Source organism: Nomascus leucogenys, chromosome 17, assembly GCF_006542625.1.
Source record: "Nomascus leucogenys isolate Asia chromosome 17, Asia_NLE_v1, whole genome shotgun sequence".
Classification (NCBI taxonomy): domain Eukaryota; kingdom Metazoa; phylum Chordata; class Mammalia; order Primates; family Hylobatidae; genus Nomascus; species Nomascus leucogenys.
The window spans coordinates 55,026,417-55,039,340 of record NC_044397.1 but is presented as its reverse complement, the minus strand read 5'-3'; the positions used below and the strand labels follow the sequence as shown (position 1 = coordinate 55,039,340).

The 12,924-nt window shown below is 45.4% G+C and overlaps 1 protein-coding gene across 9 annotated transcripts in view; it reads right to left on the bottom strand.

Annotated features, from left to right (window-relative positions):
- The window catches only part of GRB10 (growth factor receptor bound protein 10), a 203,291-nt gene that overhangs the window by 11,974 nt on the left and 178,393 nt on the right, over nucleotides 1-12,924 (bottom strand). For all 9 annotated transcript variants that reach the window (XM_003275021.3, XM_030795845.1, XM_030795846.1 and 6 more), the window contains 6 exons: nucleotides 12,783-12,893; nucleotides 10,780-10,878; nucleotides 4,308-4,385; nucleotides 3,270-3,386; nucleotides 2,284-2,350; nucleotides 1,971-2,058 (listed from right to left, as the gene is read on the bottom strand). In XM_003275021.3, coding sequence (XP_003275069.1) covers nucleotides 1,971-2,058; nucleotides 2,284-2,350; nucleotides 3,270-3,386; nucleotides 4,308-4,385; nucleotides 10,780-10,878; nucleotides 12,783-12,893 — 560 coding nt within the window. The remainder of the gene's footprint in view (nucleotides 1-1,970; nucleotides 2,059-2,283; nucleotides 2,351-3,269; nucleotides 3,387-4,307; nucleotides 4,386-10,779; nucleotides 10,879-12,782; nucleotides 12,894-12,924) is intronic.

Below are 12,924 nucleotides of genomic sequence, written 5' to 3'. Positions count from 1 at the left end.
AACAAACTAACAACAAAAACACCCCTTGTTTGCCTCTAGTGGAAGGTGGGAGACCACAAACTCATTATTCTAAAAATTGACAAGTAAAGGTGAAATCCAGGCATTTACCTACTTTTTCCAGGAAATATCTAATGCAAGAAAGACTTCAGCTCATATAGGAAGGAATTAGAAAATGATGATTTTGGAACCCGTAATGAAATACTGAACCTCGGCAAGTTCACCAAGGGCTGCTAAAACCATGTGGTGGATGGGGACGGCAGCCTCGGTGGGGAGGTTCCAGCTGGCTGCACTTGAACCCCTGCTCACCCGACACCACTAAACAGCAGCCAGGCTTCAGGCCTCCTCCACTCCAGGCAGCAGAGCACCCAGTACCTGCCCTGCAGACACCAGGCAGAAGAAATGCATCTGATCACACCATGACCACCACTCCCCAGGAATCAGGGAGATAGAGGAACTTATTAAAATAAACAAACATGCTATTAGCAAATGACCCACTTCTTTAACAAACAAAAGATGTTTAAAAAAATAGAAAAAAACGGAGTGATGAGAAAGACTATTCTATATCCAAGGAGACAGAAGTATATGGTATAGCATCCAAATGCCATTTGTGGGTCCTGCCTTAAATAACCTCAATTTAATTTAAAGGAGTTTTTTTGGTGACAACTGGAGAAATCTGAACATGGATTAGCTTTTAGATGATAGTAAGAAATTCTTTATTTAGTTAAGTGTAATAACACTGCAGTTATATCAAAACACAAGGGTCCTTATTTTTTTAGAGACAGGCATTGAGATGTATTTGCTGGCAAAAATTTAGGATATCTGAAATTTCCTTCAAAATAGAAGAGGAGGAAGAGGAGGAGAAAAAAGGAAAAAGAGAGATGAGGAGGAGGAGGAGAATGTGGGAAAGGGAAGAGGTGAAGTAAGTTAGCAGGTTGAAGCTGCGTGATGGGTAAGTGGGGTTTCATTATACACTTATGTGAATGTGAAAATTTCCATAATAAAAGTTTTTGTAAAACGAAGGACACAAGAATCACTCTTCGAGTTTAGCAGCTTCCAGGAACCTGTATTTTGAGCATTCAGACCCCGTATGGGACAGCTCCCACACGATGTAACTACTTCCTCAGGGAGGATGATCAGCCTGTGTCTCTTTCTGGAAGACTCTGCTGGCTCCGCAGTGTGGGCCTTCTGTGGTAACTGCATCCCATGTCCCTGTCCCTATATCCACACTGTGGCTAGCTCCTTCCCAGGGTCATTCAAGTGTGGTCTTGGGATTTGCTTGGTCATTCAAGTGTGGTCTTGGGATTTGCTCTGGTCAATGGGATGGTGGCAAATGTGATGCTACGAGAATCTTGAGAAGTCTTGTGCATGTGTAGTGGGGTTTAACCTCTTGCTATGCCTGGGAGCCTCAAGTAACCTGCTGCAGACACATGCCCAGTCACTCACCGCCATGGCAACAGCCCACAGCAACAACCAGACACAAGTGAACCTATCCTGGACCGTCCAGCCCCAGCCAAGCTGGCCCAGGTGAGAAAGGCCACTCAACCAACAATGATACGTAATTTATTTTTGTTTTTTTAAGCCACTAAGGTTTGGGGCTATTTGTTCTCAGCAAAACCAACCTCATATAGTACACAATCAAAAAGTGTAGGCAAAAGCATTTTTTTTCCCATCTTCCCACTACCTTCTGAAGATAAAACAACTTGTGTTGTCCATCTCTTCAGATTTCTTATAGAGATGAAGGATAATTACAGATACAGTCTGGGCAGACATGGATTAGATCCCTTTCTGCCCCTTACTAGCTGGGAAAGCCCTGCATACCACTTATATCTCTAGCCTACCTTTTCTCCTCTTTAAAATGAGGACAAAACTGCTGCCTGTCCAGCAAGGATGTCTGAGGAATTAAACAGAACAGATCCCCAGCACAATAAAACCTTAGCAGACGACAGCTCTTATCAGTGGTGGTTCCTTACCCATCCACGAGCCCTTGCTGTTTAATGATCCTGTGGGATTCCTCCCTGGAGATCCTCCCGTGAAACCAGTGCTGTGTCCTGTGAATCACTGTGGGGGGAAGAGAGGAGGAGGGTAGGATGGTGGTGCCTCTGCAGAATGGCTTCCCTGACAGCACAACCAACTCTGATCAACTCAGAGCTCCCGACTCCCCCAGCTACAGCTTGTGTGGTGCACTCTGGCCACAGGCAAAATCGTAAGGCTCAGGGGGAGTGGAGAGGGGTGCTGTTTGATTTTCTTTATGTACAAAAACATCAGGCAATGTGCTCTGTTTACCTGTACTTAGGGTAGAAGGGTGGAGGGGACTTTGGCTACCTAGGATGTTCATCCGTGTGCTTCGCTTCTGCAAAAGAAATCCCACATTAGCACCGAGGACAGCAGACGGACACACCAAGTCACCCAATATGTCCCAGCTCATGGCAGGCCACTGGGGGGGGTGCCTGACTGGGCTCACAAGGGACCTTGCCCCATCTGAAGCCCCCACTGACCCCTGAAAACAAAGAGCTCAGGGTTCCCAGTTGTTAAGAGCACCCTGAAATATCTCTAGTAGCCCCAGTATCAAAGTAGACATGCTTATTTCTCACACTGAAGACAGACGATGAAAACGCCATAAACATCCTGGTAAATCTCAGGAGAAACACACAAGCCTTTCTATTAAACTCACACAGTTCTCAAAACACTGGGCACTGGAGTCCCCGTGCTTGGGACTTCCTTCTTTTTCCCATCCCCTGAGGCTGAAGTACAGAAAATGCCAGAGTCCAGGCTCCTGTTCTGCACATGGCCTTTAAGTCTCAGGACTTAGAAGCTGAGTGATAGTCTTCCCACCTGGAGATTAAGAACCTAAGCCTCAGGGGTGAGGGAGCGGCCCAAGGCCTCCAGGCTGTTAGTAGCAGACCTTAATACGAGCACCTGCTGGCCCCACTCAGGCCCGGGCTCTGTGTACTCCACAGACAGCCACTGCCAGTTCATCAGTAGAACAGTTCTGCATAGGAGCCAGGGAGGGCAGAGAGCTCTGTTCCTCTCCTGTCCCTTCCATGAAAGCCCAGGGGACAGGGGACAGTGGGGAAAGCCTGGGTGCTGGGAACGTGGAAGGGGCCTAGAAGGGCCAACTGCTTCCTGCAGCTGAGAACTCAGAGGCCACCCCACCCAACATGCCACCCCTCTTGCCAACCCGCATAGAGCCATTCCTCTGGGAGAAGACCACGTGGTGGGGCTACCACCTCGAGGGTGCCCCTTCAGGCTGGCCAGGGCCGGGGCCTTACCCTCCAGGCGTGGCCCTCCTCCAGGGCTGCGCTCTGGGCCTCCGCCGGATTCTCTATCACGCGTCCTGTTTGCCCAGAAAAATCCATTGCCACGAGGGAGTTCTCGGAGACACTGCGCTGAAAAGGAAAGGCCGCAGTTCTTAAAATGCAGGGAAATAAGGCAGAGTGGAGTCTTGGTGTGAAACTACCATCAAGAAGGTCAGGAAAGGGGAGCAGGGAATGCCCGCTTTCTACCTCTGAACTCCCCAAGTTTCAGGTGGGAAATTCACCGGTTCAGGCTGAAAATTCAGTAGTCCCCTTCAGTTTTTCTTAAGAATGAAACACATTCTAGTCCTCCCTGAGTATTAAAAAGGCTGCTGGTGAGGCCCCTGGCACCCCCAGCATTTGGACCATGTGGTCCTTCACAGGCTCCTGACCTGCACTCCAACACATCAAAGAAATCAACAGCCAGGGTGAGCCTAGGCCTCCCCAGTGAGTCATTCCCTCGGGGATGTGGGTTCAGGAAAACTCCTGGGCCCTTTCTGTGGCACCATTTGGCATCTCAAAGGGGCAGATGCTGAAGGACCCTCAGGACTGTATTTTGAGAAGATGAAGTGCTTCTGCCCCTTTGAGAACACAGTGCCCAGAACACAAGAGGAATGATGACAAGTTCTAAATTCTCACCAGGGAATGAATGCAGCGTAATAGTCAACAGCTCCCATGGGTCCCAAGGCTTAAGGAAGAAAGGCGAAAGGCAGTACCCCACAAGGCCAAAAGTTGTTGCTGCCATTTTGGAGCACTTAAGGAGAGCCACCTACTTACACAACCCTGAGGGGAGATGCAGGGACAGGAGAAGAACGGCAGAGGAATTCACTCCCTGCTGTTGCACTGTTGAGGCTACAAAACCGACGTCATCGTGGGAAGTACTGGCTTCCCTGAAATGCACACACACTCTCCGGAGCTTCTCTTGCCCACCCCGTGTGAAATGAGGCGTCCTTAACACATGTGATGCAGAAGCTGAAAAGGCACTAGACTTCTGAAGCTCCTGGCTTTACTTACCACTGGCGTTGAGAACGGGGACAGCAAGGCCTTCCTCTGCTGAGGGATTCGGTAGTTCTGGTAAAGGAGCATTCCATACTGGAGGGGAGAGGCCACAGTTAGTCACCGGCCCGGGAGCCCCAAGGCCCGGCATGTGACAAACGCCACAGCAGGAAACGGCAATGTTGAGTGCGGAACAGAGAGTGATGCCCTGTACCAGCCTCCAGGAGCCAGAGTGCCGCTGACCCTGATCAACGCAGGGATTGGGGCAATGACGCCCCTTGAAATAAAAAATCCGAGTATAGCTTTTGACTCCCCCATAACTTACCTACTAGTAGCCTACTGTTGACCAGAAGCCTTAATGATAACATAAACAGTTAATTAACATATATTTTGTATGTTATATGTATTCTATACCATATTTTTATAAGGAAATAAGCTAGAGAAAAAATGTTATTAAGAAAATCATGAGACAATACAATTATAGGATTGTACTGCATTCGATTCTGTAAATCTACACCGTTGACACAATGAATTATCTGTGTGATGTGGAGGGCAACCATTCAATCTCTAGTATGTATCAAGCAATTTAAGTTTTTCTTGTCATGTCATGACTTTTCTCTGTTCTCGGGCTCACTTCCAGCTTCACTAGTGGCATTTCACACGGGTCCCATGGTGTTCTTTAAAGTTCCTGTATAGCACTACACACAATGAAAAATACTCCAGAAACATGGCCCATTTTTTACTACAACACGCAATTTATTGGAGAGAGGACCTGCTCATGGGGAGATAATCAGCAACACAAGGTGGGTTTTTAAATGGATATTTGCAACATCTGAGTTCACTGTAATAGCAACAGGAGGTGGCTACAAAATTATGAGAGTAATACAGCAGGGACTATAGTTAATTTTATGCAGTTTTGAGGTAATCTACATCTTTGTTTGTTTACATCTCTTGACTACAAATGGTGCCATATACAGTCTGAGTTTGTGTGCATTCAGTTTTGATAAATTTTAACTTTTGATAATAGATTTATATATATAAAAAAATCTCTAAGTGGACCTGCACAGTTCAAATCATTCAACTTCACATTTAATACGGTGCACACCTCAGTGCTGCTGCTACTGTTGTCCCTCAGGAGGGAAGAGCTGACTGGTTTTGGAATAAGCGGGACAGTGACAAACATAATAATAATAACATCAAGAGCAAGTAATCCTACTGAGTGCCACTATGGGCTACGTATGTGTTTAAGTGCTTTATGTTGTTATTTCATTTAATCCTCTCCATTTTATGAGCTGTATACTATAATTATCCCCATGTTACAGAGCACAGAACTGAAGCACAGAGGAATGAGGCAAGCTGCCCGCAGTCACGGCTTTGAACGTACACGGCCTGTTCCAGACCCAGTGCCCTCCCTAGCTGAGGCATGCCACTTAATTGGCTCAGCAGTCTGCACTTTCTGATCCTGGCAATGAGGACTCAGGGCCCTGCAAAGTCTCATACACATCCAGCATCCCAACCTACACACCCAAATCTCACATTCCAACCACGTGGAGAAGAAGAAAGAGTCAGAAACAGGAAGCGAAGTCATCAAGTGGGACACCTCTTCTTTCATGGGATCTAAGCTCAGTTCTGGCTCTAGGTCTCACGGCACATACTCATTTCTAAGACAAAAATACCTAGAACATGATGCAAAGGTCTAATACAGGAACGACTGCAGTCCAGCAACAGAACAGCGAGAACAGGTCAGGAGAAATATTTGATGAGATAATGCCAAGAACTTTCCAAAGTTGACAAAAAGATGTCAAGCTACAGATTCAGGGTGCAGGATAAATAAGCCCACCCCGAGCATATCATGGAAAGATTGCTGAGAAACAGACACAAAGAAAATGTCAAAAACAACCAGAGGAAAACATGCATTATTTTCACAGAAGCAATGGGAAGACAGACAACTAATGTTTTCACATAAATTATAAGATTCAGAAGACAATGCAGTGGGAAGATGCAGAAGAGAATAACCGCTAACCTTGCATCCTATAACCAGTGAAACGTTCCTTCAAGAATGAAAGTGAAACAAAAAGTGAGAAAATTTCTCAGGCCCACATGAAAAGAACCACTAAGTTGAGGTCTCCTAGTCCCAGACAGAAGAATGCAAATTCAGGAAAGATTAAAGTGCAAAGATGTAGGTGATTAAAATTAAAATTGAGTATATAAAACAATAACAACAACATTATGTCTTAAGAGGTTTTATATATATGACAAGAATCCTTCAAAAGGGACAATGGAGCAAATGGAGTGAAAGGTCCTCATGCCTGCCTGAAAGCAGTCAGTAAACGTACTACATTATAAAAGATTTTAATAAGTTCAAGGGGCATGTTAGGCTGGGCGCAGTGGCTCATACCTGTAATCCCAGTACTTTGGGAGGCCAAGGCAGGCAGAGTGCTTGAGCCCAGGAGTTTGTGACCAGCCTAGGCAACATGGCAAAACCCTGTCTCTATAAAAAATACAAAAATTAGCCGGGCATGGAAGTGCATGCCTATAGTCCCAGCTACTCAGGAGGCTGAGGTGGGAGGATGGTTTGAGCCCGGGAGGTTGAGGCTACAGTGAGATGAGCTCATGCCACTGTACTCCAGCCTGGAAGGCAGGGTAAGACCCTGACTCAAAAAAAAAAAGGTGTGATATCTAGGGTAACCAGGAGAAAATAGTAAATGTACATATAAGTATTGGGTTAATAGAGGGAAAAACATAAATATACTTAATAAATCTAAAAAATTAAGAGAAAAGGAATACAGGAGAGGTGGGACAACCTGGAAAAAACTGCAAATGGCAGGTTCAAATACAAATATGATTGTCACACTAAATAATACAATTAAATCACAGTAAATATTTTGGTTAAAAGATAAAGATTATCAAAGTAAAATAGTTATGTTGTGCTTATAAGAGATATTCCTTAAACATAAGGACCCAGAAAGGTAGAAAAAAGATGGTCCAAGAAAAACTATGTAATGAAGCAAAGCTGAGGTAAAAACCATTAAATAAATTAATATGTGCCAGATTAGACTCTGGAGCAAGAAGCATTGCTAGAGATAATAAAGCATATTTCATAATGTCTTAGAATTGACATACCAGGAAGATACAAATATTCTCAATTTTGGGCACCTACATACACATTTTATTTTATTCACATGTTTGCATGTATATATTTACATATATGGGTTTGTGTAGGCAGAAAAGATTAAATGGTAATAAATAATTGTTGCGAAGTTTTAATGCTGCGTTCATTGCCTTTTCAACGTCAGGTCATGTAAAACCAAAGCAATCAGTACTAGGGACTCTTGCGTGGATGAGGCAAGACCTCCCTCTTGGGGATGAATTTCTACAGTAGATTAAGAGACTTCTAGAAGACAGAGGGAGGAGGAAAGATGGTAATAAATAATTGTTGCAAAGTTTTAATGCTATTCACACAGCTCCTATAGCATCCAAGAAATTACCTAACAAACAATGTAACAGGAAGAAATGAGACAAAAGATTATCTGCTGGCGCTATCTACTAAGAGCATCTTTCTGAAAAGCTAAGTAAAGCCATGCCAGCTTTCTCCTATGTAGACCCAAGTTATAAGATTTATTTATGTTTTTCAAGAAAGTGTATCTGTGTAGGTAAAGATGTAAGAAGGTCCTAGGTTAATTCAAAATAACAACCCAGCTCTGCCTTTCCACAGTTGATATGAAGATGTTGTTTGTAGTAGATGGTAAAAGGGCCCTGTCAGCTTCAGCCCTCAGACCCTCTTATCCTCTAAAAGGGGATCCAGCATCCTCCTCTGTGTCCTCCTCTGGAGGAAGGCAGAGCACACACATGGAATGCCTTGTTTTAGAATGAATGTCAACATGGAGACCCTGGAGTCATAAAGAGTTACCTCCACACTGTCCCTAACTCTATCCAGGTTATCATTTCTGTATAGTGGGTAATGAATCAGTGCCGACAACGATGAAATGGCGTTTCGACTGCATTACAATCCTATGGCTATTTGGCACAGAAACACATCACTCGCACTCCACTTGAGACTGGCCCCGAGGCCGTCACTGCCACCTTCCTGTCAGGTCTGGCTCCCTAAGAATAGTACCTAAGACATATCCTTAATGACTCTAGAATCTGTGTATCACTGGATGCAAAGTGCTTCCCTGCAAAGTGGCTGGGACAACAGGAATGCATTCAGAACTGACTGCAGCTTCCAGGTGGCTCTAGGGAGGGCAGCAAAGCGTGGTAGTGAAGAAAGGGGTTCTGGGGCCAGAATGTCAGGGCTCTGACCCTGCTCTGACACATCGCGGCAGCCACAGCTTGGGCCTCAGTTTTGTCATCCACAAAATGAGGATGGTAATATGCATGTCACTGAGCTGTCACAAACAGTAAAGTGATAAAGAATGCCTGGCCCATAGCAAATGTTCAAAAAAATCCTAATATTATGTAACACATCATTGTTAACACTGACAACAATAAAGTCAGTTCGTTTTGCATTAGTCACTCTGCCCACATCCTTTCCTGTGGCTCGTTATGTTAGCGCAACAAAGGAGAGACACCCAAGAAACAGTGGTTAAGAACCTGCTACTTGGATTTATTATATATTACCCAAAGTAATAGAATTCATAGCTTCTTGGAGTATACTACCACTTTCCTTTTTCATTTCCTTTTTTTTTTTTGCCTTTTCCAAAACAGATGATTCATTTGCAGATTAAAATTTCAACCATATACAGACAGCTTTAAAAGATCATCCCTGGCTGCTGCTCCTATCTGCACAGCTGCCTCTCCCATTTCCTCTCCCTACTAAGCAACCTCTTTCTTCTCTCCTGCAGCTCACACAATGTTCATGAGCATACCATCAAATACAAATATTCCAATTTTTCCTGTTCCCTTCACACAAATGGAGCATTCTCTCTATATACTGTTCTGTACTTTGCTTTTTAATTGTTAGTAATTTTTCCACAACAGGACACAAAGAGCAATCTCATTCCTTCTGGAGGGCCATGCAGAATACTGCCCTCGATGGATATTATGTCACCTACGTGACCAGTTCCCACTGATGACCCTTACACTGAAAACCGGCTTACACAGGAGTGGTCTATGATCTATGATGTATTAACAGGGACATTTCCTCTTCCATTATGAATTTGTAAAGCTTTGATTTCCATAATTCTTTTTTTTATCAGTGAAAACATAAAATAAGGTTCTGGGAGAGAGATACAGGAAGCCAATCTGTGGAACTTTTGGTTTGGGCCCTAGCCTCCTATAAAAATGGCATTAGGATGCATCCTTAATGTCTCTGGAATCTGTGGATTACTAGGTGCAAAGTGCTACCTGCCAAGTGGACAGGACAACAGGACTACATTCAGAGTTGGATCTGCAGCACCTCCAGGAAAGTTTTGAGCTATACTTCCTTTGGCTCCTCCATCTCCTTAATTGACTTCACCTTGAGTCTCTGGACCAGCTAAAAGGCCACTACCGTTCAATGAAGACTGGGAGTTTTTGTAAAGAAATCCCTAGACCATTGTATCCATCGGCTCCAGTTGACTAAACGAACATCTCCTATGGAGACCCCCTGGACTTTAGCCAAGCTCACCTGGGCCAGCTAACTTACAACTCACAAGGACTCTGTATACTTAATTTCAGACATGTGGGATATGGTATATGTGCACAGGAACACTGTGGGAAATCCAAAGTGATTACAATAAACAGCCGTATGAAATCACTCTGGCAATTGGCATGAAATTGCTGTCAAGAGCATTACTCTATATGCAGTTCCACGTGATAAATTTCCTTTAGAACTTACAGGAAGGAGGTACTGTCTCCGCTGAGGAGCTTCAGTGAGCTGTATAATTCATCATGTTTACTTCATGGCCCTGGCTTTTTGGGAACCTGAGAGTTGGTTCAGTCGTGAAAATAATTAACACCTCATGTACTATTTCCTTTCTCCCTGGTCCTGATTTTTCAAATCCTATTTTTCTAATCTAGTGGTCTCGACCGGGGCAATTCCCCACCCTCTGGCTTCAGGGCACATTTGGCAACATTTAGAGACATTTTTGGTTGTCTCAACTGGCCGGGCGTGTGACTGGCATCTAGCAGGCAGAGACCAGGTATGCCACACAGCTAAGTGGCCTGCAATGCTTGGATGTCCCCCAGACCCCCGACAAATTATTATTCTACCCAAAATGTCAGTAGTACTGAGTCTGGAAAACCTAGCTCTACCCTGTTTAATATTAGGCCCTCTGTTAAAAGCTCCTGAGATCTTGTTTAGAAAGATGCTTAACTCAAATAAAAGAGAAAACCTAAAAAAAAAAAAAAAAAGAAAAGAAAGATGCTTAACTACATTTGATAAATAAAATATCGTGACAGAACAGTGGAAAAGTTACGAGCATTTTCCTGCCAGAATAGACATCAAGTCCAGAGGCCAATTTTCCACAAAGAAATGTGCACTCAACACAAACTGCAAGATGTCACATACCTTGAGGAGTCTGAACGCTGTCATCCAGCACGTCCTGGTTTGCTCGTCCTCTGCACAGAGCAACCTCAGCTCTTTAGTTTCATTCCTGACTTTGTTTGGCTACAGGAGGTAAAAGAAAGTCCTGTTAGTGTTACACAGGGAGTCAGAAACAGCTTCTGTCAAGGCAGGGCTGCATCTGACGCAAACCAGAGACAACCAGCTGGAGATCCCTCTAGCAAGGAGCACAGCGGATGCACACACACCTGTGTATTAAGCGGTCATTCATCCACCTTCCTGACAAGCCTTTATTAAGTGCCTACCATGGACTGGTCCCAGGTTGTGTACCACTTAGCTGAATGATAAGCCATCCTTCGGGAACTTCAGAGGAGAGAGAAAAACAAACTAGCACAAGACAACGCAATGTGGTAAGCACAATAGGACAAAGAGGAAGAGGCATCTAACTCTGTCGAGGAACTGGATTCTATGGGAGGAGAATCTGCCTTCTGACTTACAGGAGGAGAGATCTTAAAGTTGCCCCCAGGCCACTGAGAGGAGGGGTTGCTGCAGGGCTTAGCCAAGAGGGGCAACCCCTGAGGAGCTCAGGGATTCTGACGTCTGAGCAGCCCCAAGATCAGACCCCAAGTAGAAGGTCCAGAGAGGGAAACTGATGTTGGCTCTGGAGAAGGAGACAGATGGAAAGTAGGCACCCCAAGGCAGGTGCAGGCACCATGGGGAGAAGACAGGTGCCCCGCCAGAGGCAGGGCCCTTTGGTGAGGGAGGAGAATTGTTGCAGGGACAAACTGACCTGCATCTCCAGAAGAACCCCCGACCTCAGACTCATGAAACAATGCTGGACACGCCCCAGCTCTCCCTCCCAAAAACTTAGAGGGGTTGAGGGACAGGTGTGACTACCCTGCACTTGGCTGGTGCTATGAGAGAAGCAGAGACTGCGTTTGCAGAGACAGGCAAGCATGGCTGGTGTGGGCTGGTGGGAAGGGAGAGTGCCAGCTGCTGCTCATACCTCCAGCCCCGCCTGAGGCTGCCTTGGGCCTCTAACTGGTGTGAATTAGACGCCTGTTACTTACAACCGAAAGAGTATTCCCTGAGCAAGGTATGAGGTGATATTTTGGAAAGAAATTTTCGTCTAAGGAGGGGCTCCCCGTGTTGTGTGTTCTCAGGATGTGGCTTGGGCTATGGCTCATAAGTCAGCCTACAGGGCAAACTCCAAGCACAACTATTCACTGGCTACTGGATGTGGGCAATGTGGCCAGCTTCCTATCCTACATGAAGATTAAGATAATGGATGTAAAACCGTTAGTGGAACATCTCATGCATAGTAAGCATTCAGTAAATGTCATCTACCATTATGATTATTAATACCACCACAACCTCATCAGGGGAAGAGGAGTGGGCTCTGCCTATAGGTGTGTGCACATGTGTATGTGTGTCTATGTACGTGTGTATAACGTATGTGTATGCACACAGGTGTATGTCTATACATGTATGTATGCACGTGTGGGTATGTGCATATAGATGTGTGTGCACACATGTGTGTGCATGCCAGCACACACATGCATGCAGAGGGTGGGCAGCATTGTGTCTATTCCTGTCTGACTATCCCCACAGCCACAGGCCCACACAGAAGCCATCAGCTCACTCAGTACCACGCAGGCAACCCAGGTGACAGGCCAGGGGTCCCCTCCCTTGCCCTGCCTCCCCTTCCAGCTACCAGTACTGGGCTACAGCCACAACCCACCCTTTGAAGCCAAAAGCCACCCTCCCTAAAACACTGAGCCCACTGGCCACATTATCCATCCCTGTCTGCTTGTCCTTGAGCTTCTGAGCTACTCAAAGACTGAGAGCAGCAAGTGTACAATAAATGTTTTTACAGGAATGGATAAATCCAGTGTGAAACTATGTTTCTGTTGAAGACAAAAGAAGCAACAATCAAGTGCTGGGCAAGAGAAGTCAGTTTCCGGTGGGCTGCTGAGCATGTGCGCCGTCTGTGGACAGCTCGTGGGTACCTTTATGCAGAGCCCGTGGTCTGTAGGGGCGTTGTACTGCTTCCTGCCGGCGATCAGGGAGAAGATGTTGCTGTCCTCCAGGTCGGCCAGCAGCTGCAGGTGTCTGGGTTCCTGTGACAACACTGGCCAGGTTAAAGTCTCA